Consider the following 7,639-nt stretch of genomic DNA (forward strand, 5'->3'; position numbering starts at 1 on the left):
ATCAAAATCCTCAGATTCCAGATTTTCAAATAGTTGTTTCTCTGACAAATATTTTGTTCTATCCTAACAAACCATACATTAATGGAAACCTTATCTGCTTTCAGATGTATAAAAAAAATTATAAAAATGGACCCTTATGCCTGGTTTTGTGGTCTAGGGTCACATATTGTTTCTACAAAATCATAAAACCAGGACTTCAAGTCTCAGCAAGATTCGGAAAACACAAAACATGTCATATAATCAGATTTATTCTGAAAAATGCATTTCGTTGCATTGCTGGAGAACACACTGCAACTATATCATATTATCCCCACCCACTGAGTTGAAAATATTGATAAATAATCACCGTTTCCTATGAGACAAAAGTTTCTTCCTCAAGGGAGCGCATGGATGCTCAGAAAGCCGAATTCTCCATTGAGTTCTATTTAAATTTCAGACAGTTTTATCGTATTGTATACATTTCTACATGTATAATCGATTATACAGCAATAAATATATTAATTACAAAGTTCTAACCTGTCGTCTAAATAAAAACAATTAAAAGCAATCGCTATTAAATTAAATTGCAAAATGTCTTCATCTCTTACTCATCAGCGACTTGATTGGTCAAACCTCAGCAGCGGTGAGAAAAGTAACAGGTAACACGTGATAACAACGGTCCTTTCAGTTGCGGATTGAACAGAATTTCACTCATGAACAAAATCTTATTATCCATTAAATTGTAAAAATACAGTAAAGTGTTAAAAAAGTAGAGTTATAATAAAAATATATATCTGACAACTTCCCGCCTCGAAGCTCCGCCCATTTCCGCACTACACGTTTCAAGACATACGTATCTAGTCTTTTCTATGATCTCCCCCTATGGGTGAGTTTTCTCTGAGAGCAGGCACACGCTGAGCTCTTTAAACCAGAGCCGCTGGCAGTGAGTGTGAACTTGAATAAAAGCTTGATTTCTTCATCTTGTCCTATAATTATACGCTATCACTGAGGTATGTACTATGGAATTTTAAATATCTCTTTATTATGAGCGTCTAGCTAACATTACATTTGTTTTATATTGTAATTAAGCTTTTTGTTAGTCCCAGGCAATCTCAATACGCTAAAAAAATATTTATAGAGAAAGTATTAAGTTTTCGATCTCTTGTCTCACTAATAAAATGCTGGATGAGAGTCATCATCATGAATAAGCACGTGACATTGAAGACCGTGATGAGTCGTGCTTTCCATCACGCCCACTCACATTCACACACTGTAATGGGATTAAATATTTGCAGAACAAACTATACGAGAAAGAAATCCGATTCCAGGAAGGAAATTGCTGTGGGACTCGCCATTTGCACTCATATTACTGTACAGTTGATCAAATAATATTGCTGATGCTTGTATTGTGTGTATGCAAAAACTCTAGACCAGTTCAGTAAGCTTTTAGTTTTCTGTTGGCTGCACAATGACCAGAGTGTGACAGCTGCTAATCTAATTAGACCTAGAGCTTCTTATGATAACCCAAGGGATAGCACAATGTTCAATACACTGTGTGCATATTGGAAAACTATTAACCATGTACTTGCTTGAAAGAGATGTGGATTTATTAATGCAGATGTTTCCCTTCAATAATGATTAGGCCTAATAGCAGGAAAGAGGATTTGACAAAGTGACCCTGTGGGTCAGTAGTATTACAGTAAGGCAGATGGTGTTCTCAGGTTTCCTTGAAATCTCCTTTAGATGTGTGGTTAGGTTTGCGGAGATACAAATTTCAGCAGAAGCTCACCCTTTATTCTGATCTATTTTTGTTTTTTAAGGAACATGTCTATCCTGAAGATACATGCCCGTGAGATTTTTGATTCTAGGGGCAACCCCACTGTGGAGGTGGACCTCTACACAGAGAAAGGTGATTCCCCTTAATGTAAATTGAAAACTTATCCAAGATGGTTTAGTGTACTGACACTAGAACCAAGTAGAGCTAAAACTCATCTACTGGTTTTGAAACAGGTCTGTTTCGAGCTGCTGTCCCTAGTGGAGCGTCAACTGGAATCTATGAAGCATTGGAGCTGAGAGACAATGATAAGTCACGTTACCTGGGCAAAGGTAAGCCTTTTCATGTTTCTGATGAACTCAGAATGAAATTAGAAATGACATTTCATCTGGTTTTACAGAATTTATTGTTAATTGTTTTGGAAATAACCAAGACTTGTCGAACTAGATTTGTTTACTGAACACAAAAGACTGTTTCTCTCTTTTTTTTTTCCTATTAGACTGGAAAGGAGGACTTATTAAATGTACTGATTAATAAGCTTCAGCCTTGTGTTAGCAGGTACCCTAGTGAACTTGTGAGAAGCCTCTTTTTTTTGGTTTGATGGATCTAAAATTGCACTACCAGTCAAAAGTTTTTGAACAGTAAGATTAAGAAGTCTCTTCTGCTCACCAAGCCTGCATTTATTTGATCCAAAGTACAGTAAAAACAGTAATAAAATGGAATATTAGTCAGTGTACTCCAAGCTTTTGAATGGTATAGTGTATAATGTTACAAAAGCTTTTTATTTTAGATAAATACTGATTTTTGGATCTTTTTATTTATCAACGAATCTTGAAAAAATGTACTCAGCTTTTTTATATTATTGCTAATAATAATAATAATAATAATAATAATAATGTTTTGAAATCACAGGAATAAATTGCATTTTAAAATATATTCAAATAGCTATTTTAAATAGTAGAAATATTTCTAAATTGTACTGTTTTTGCTGTACTTTGGATTAAATAAACAAAGGCTTGGTGAGCAGAAGAGACTTCTTTAAAAAACATTAAAAATCTTACTGTTCAAAAACTTTTTGACTGGTAGTGTATGTATTATGAAAAAATATGTAAAATCTGAAATGCTTGTGCATGTGATTCAGATCAGTGAATAATGCAATAATATTTTCTGTGGTACTTAAATATTGTTTATTGCATAATATTTGCATGGAATTAATCGGATTGTTTATGGCTTTTGTTTGGCGGACATTGTCAAGATTTTTTCTAATGTGTAATCTACAGCTTTGTGGCATAAACCAAGCAAGGGAATGTAGATATGTGCATGTGTCTAATTGCATCACCATTTAATCCACAATAACTGTGTGTTTATACCTATGGAATATTGCTTATATCATATCTTTTTCTGTGTAATGTAGGTGTATCAAAGGCTGTTGAGCATGTGAACCAAACTATTGCACCAGCCCTGATCAGCCAGGTGAGTATTATAGAATTTTATACTGAAAGAAAAGAAAACCAAGTTTGTTGGGTTGTTAATTATATTTCTTGTATGTCTTGCTTTCTTTCTCTCTGTCACATAGGGAATTCCTGTGATTGAGCAAGAAAATATTGACCAGTTCATGCTGGAACTGGATGGAACTGATAACAAGTGTAATTCATAATATTTACATGTTTCTGCATTTAGCAATAGGAAAGCAGTTGTCCTTTGCAATAAAATAGTTTCCTCTTAACATAATACTTTTTAAAGTTTCTTACACCCAGTTACTCAGTAAATTGTCAGGACGATTTTAATACTTTTTAATCAGCAAGGATGCATTAAACTGATCAAAAGTGACAGTAAACATGTTTCTCATGATACAAAAGATTCCTATTTTAAATAAATAAAGTATAGTTTTCTATATTTCACAATATTACTGTTTTTACAGTATTTTTAATCAAATAAATGAAGCCTTGGTGAGCTGATAAAACTTTAGAAAAAAAATATTATACTGAGTCAATTTCAAATAATTTGTTACCTGGCTGCCTTAAAAATGTCCAGTCAACTCAAAAAAGTTTAGTCAACTTAAAATGTTAAGTTGTACTAAGTGACAGCTTAGATATTTGAGTTGATTCAACTTAAAATGTTAAGGCAGCTGAGTAACAAATGCAGCTTTTAAGTTTAAGAAACCAATTTTTTGTTTAGTCAACCCAAATATCTAAGTTGTCACTTAGTACAACTTACCATTTCAAGTTGACTAAACTTATTTGAGTTGAATGAACAAAAAATTTTAAGGCAGCAGAGTAACAAATTATTTTAAGTTGACACAACAAACTGTGTTTTTTTACAGTGTAAGCTTTTGAATGGTAGAGTAAACAAAAAAGGCAAATACAAAAGGGATAGTTTCCCAAAAGTAGTGCAAATATAATGTGCTGTGTCAAGTCATAGTCCTTTAATTCCTGTGTCTGTTCCAAACATCAGCTAAATTTGGTGCCAATGCCATCCTGGGTGTGTCCCTGGCTGTGTGTAAGGCAGGAGCTGCAGAGAAAGGTGTTCCTCTGTATCGTCACATTGCTGACCTTGCTGGAAACCCTGAGGTCATCTTACCTGTGCCGGTGAGAAACATAACAGTCTTGTGTTTGAAGCTGTACAAAGGAAAGTATCATTTATAGATCATTAATTAGATTATGCAATTTTATTTTAAGAGGGTATTTAGGTGCAGACCAGCTTTGTCCTCATAAATAATTTCAGATTTTAAAAGTAACCTAAGCCATACAGACATTTTTACTATTTGCTTTTTTTGAAATGTAATTCTTAGTAGGAAAGTAGGAAAGCTAATTATAGGATGAAATATTGTTATGCTCCCATTCAAATTTTGCTTATTGTTTTCTCAAAGGCCTTTAATGTGATCAATGGTGGCTCACATGCTGGCAATAAACTGGCCATGCAGGAATTCATGATTCTGCCGGTCGGGGCCAGTAGCTTTAAGGAAGCCATGCGCATTGGTGCAGAGGTTTACCATAATCTGAAGAATGTTATTAAAGAGAAATATGGCAAGGATGCCACCAACGTCGGGGATGAGGGAGGATTCGCACCAAACATCCTGGAGAACCAAGAAGGTATTTGAACAAACAAATCACACTGGTTGAGACTATACTGCTGAAATGACTTATAACATTTTTTGTTGTTTTCTGTATGCTTATAATAGCCCTAGAGCTGTTGAAGAATGCCATCAGTAAAGCTGGATACACAGATGAGATTGTGATTGGCATGGATGTGGCAGCGTCTGAATTCTATCGTGATGGAAAATACGACTTGGACTTCAAGTCTCCCGATGACCCCAATCGATACATCAGCCCTGATGAGCTCTCTGACCTTTACAAAAGTTTCATTCAGGATTATCCAGGTATTCATCAATCATTTGCTTTCTTTTTTAATTGAGTCCAGACACAGAGATGTGAATTTGTTTTTATCATTACTCTAGTGATCTCTATTGAGGACCCCTTTGATCAAGATGATTGGGATGCCTGGACCAATTTTACCAACAGCACGGACATACAGGTGGTGGGAGATGATCTTACGGTCACCAACCCCAAACGCATTGCTGACGCAGTGGAGAAGAAGGCTTGCAACTGCCTGTTGCTCAAAGTCAACCAGATCGGAAGTGTTACCGAATCCCTGCAGGCGTAAGTTTAAAACCCTGATCATCCTACATTTGTACAATGGTCCCCAAAAGTTTAAAACCAAATTACAGTTGAGGTTAAAAGTTTACATACACCTTGCAGAATCTGCAAAATGTTAATTATTTGACCAAAATAAAAAGGATTATACAAAATGCATGTTATTTTGTACTTAGTACTGACCTGAATAAGATACTTCACATAAAATATGTTTACATATAGAATTAAAAAAAAATGACTCTTAATGCCTGGTTTTTCCCTCTGGAGCATTTTCTGAGCATTTGAACCTGATGTAATAGTTGCATATGAATCCCTCAGTTGTCCTTAGTGTGAAAAGATGGATCTCTAAAATGTTCAGGACAAACAAGGGACTCATGAACAACTATGACTAAAAAAAACAAAACAAACAAAAAAACTGCTGTGGATCGTGCAGGTAACAACACTGTATTAAGAATCGTATGTAAACTTTTGAACTGGGTCGTTTTTATATATTCAACTATTATTTTCTCTCGTGGACTATATGTAAATGTCTTTTATGTGAAATAAAAAATAACATGCATTTTGTATGATCCCTCTTATTGTGCTAAAAGTATTAACATTTTAAAGGTTCTGCAAGGTGCATGTAAACGTTTCACCTCAACTCTATATGCAAAAATATGAAAAACTCTATATAGTTCTATCCTGAAAGAATTGTGTTGTTAACTATTTGTACCATTCCACCCCACAGGTGTAAGATGGCTCAGTCTAATGGCTGGGGAGTGATGGTGAGTCATCGTTCAGGGGAAACAGAGGACACGTTTATTGCTGACCTGGTTGTGGGACTTTGCACTGGACAGGTAATTGTGCTTTATATTAATCATAAAAACTAAGAATTTCATTATAAGGTTACCTATTAATGCTCAGGTGCCTATTTTTTCTATGTATCTTATTCAGATTAAAACAGGAGCCCCATGTCGTTCAGAGCGTCTGGCGAAATACAACCAGATCCTCAGGTAAGCTTACAGATAATTCTATTAGAATAGAAATATTTTTGGTTCTAAATTTATAGGCATTAATAAGCCTATGTGTTTCACTTTTCTTCATGCACAGAATTGAAGAGGAACTGGGGGATAAAGCTCAGTTTGCTGGGAAGAACTTCAGAAATCCACTGAACTGAGACCACAACAGTATAGATAGAACTACATAACCTCTTACAGTAAATGTACTAATAGTTCAGTTCAAGATGTGACAATACCAGAAAACAGAAAGCAGAATGAGATTGGGTGGATACAGAGAGTGTATCATGAAGGATACAAAAACAAGCATCATAAACTTTCTGATGGTGTCCATTAAGATGAATGTTACATGTACTGTGATGATGATTGTACTGCAAAAAAGAGCAAAAAGTATTTTCCTGTAAATGCTGCATAGCATATTCCTGAGGTTTGTGCTTGTAATAGTGGATACTGTTAAAATAAAAACATTACCTCAACTATTGAAAGGCCTTGGTGTAGTATTATAATTTAAATAGTTTCCCGTTTGCCAGTTTCAGACAGGTTCGAGCATGTCTTGTGCAGACGGAAATACCAATCTTTTGATTGTGGTGAACTGCTATTTTTTTACACTTGAATGCTTGATTCTGATTGGATGACACTTCTATAGAGTGTTTTCATGACACGTCATCAATCGACCATATTGGCAGCACTGAATGTAAACAAGGCCACTGAAGCAAACAAAGCCTGCATATTTTGCTGATTATTGCTGCTGAAAATGGTCAATTATTGTCATGTTTGGAGCTGAAATCATTCGGAGTACTATAGTACTATAGACTGCCAAAAGTTATTCCAAATCAAGTGCAAAAAACTGAGTTACAAGGTGTTTATGGTTGACCAGACTGAACCAGGATTTCCAGGGCAACAATCTTGACAACATTTGTGTTTGTTCTTAAAATATCCGGCCAGTTATATGAAATATTAGGCTAATGTCTTATCTTATTATCAATTAATTAATACTGCTCCTATGTATATTTACCACCTATTAACTTTAGTTTTCAAAATATTGCGCCCTTTCCTCCTTACTAAGTCTGTTTTTCCCCCCCATGGTTTAGACAGCATAAATTAGCAGAACAATGTATTCAGTAGTGCATTAGCCTTGCAATTCCATGCTGTTGTTTACATCTGAGTATTGCCACCATGGCCGTGCATCCGGGTAATTGACCAAATCGTGACCCAAATGCAATTCCATATCACTAATA

General features: G+C 35.1%; 1 protein-coding gene across 1 annotated transcript; it reads left to right on the forward strand.

The window, feature by feature from the left end:
* The first annotated feature begins 859 nt into the window (after positions 1-859).
* On the forward strand, positions 860-6,886 carry eno1b (enolase 1b, (alpha)). The gene is made up of 12 exons (XM_073851390.1): positions 860-989; positions 1,800-1,888; positions 1,990-2,085; positions 3,168-3,226; positions 3,330-3,399; positions 4,208-4,341; positions 4,623-4,845; positions 4,935-5,132; positions 5,211-5,412; positions 6,134-6,242; positions 6,340-6,398; positions 6,496-6,886. The coding sequence occupies exons 2-12, from the start codon at positions 1,804-1,806 to the stop codon at positions 6,560-6,562; spliced, it is 1,302 nt and encodes a 433-aa protein (XP_073707491.1). The 5' UTR covers positions 860-989; positions 1,800-1,803; the 3' UTR covers positions 6,563-6,886.
* Positions 6,887-7,639: the final 753 nt, after the last annotated feature.

The sequence above is a fragment of the Garra rufa genome, chromosome 12, assembly GCF_049309525.1.
Source record: "Garra rufa chromosome 12, GarRuf1.0, whole genome shotgun sequence".
In the NCBI taxonomy this organism is placed as follows: Eukaryota; Metazoa; Chordata; class Actinopteri; order Cypriniformes; family Cyprinidae; genus Garra; species Garra rufa.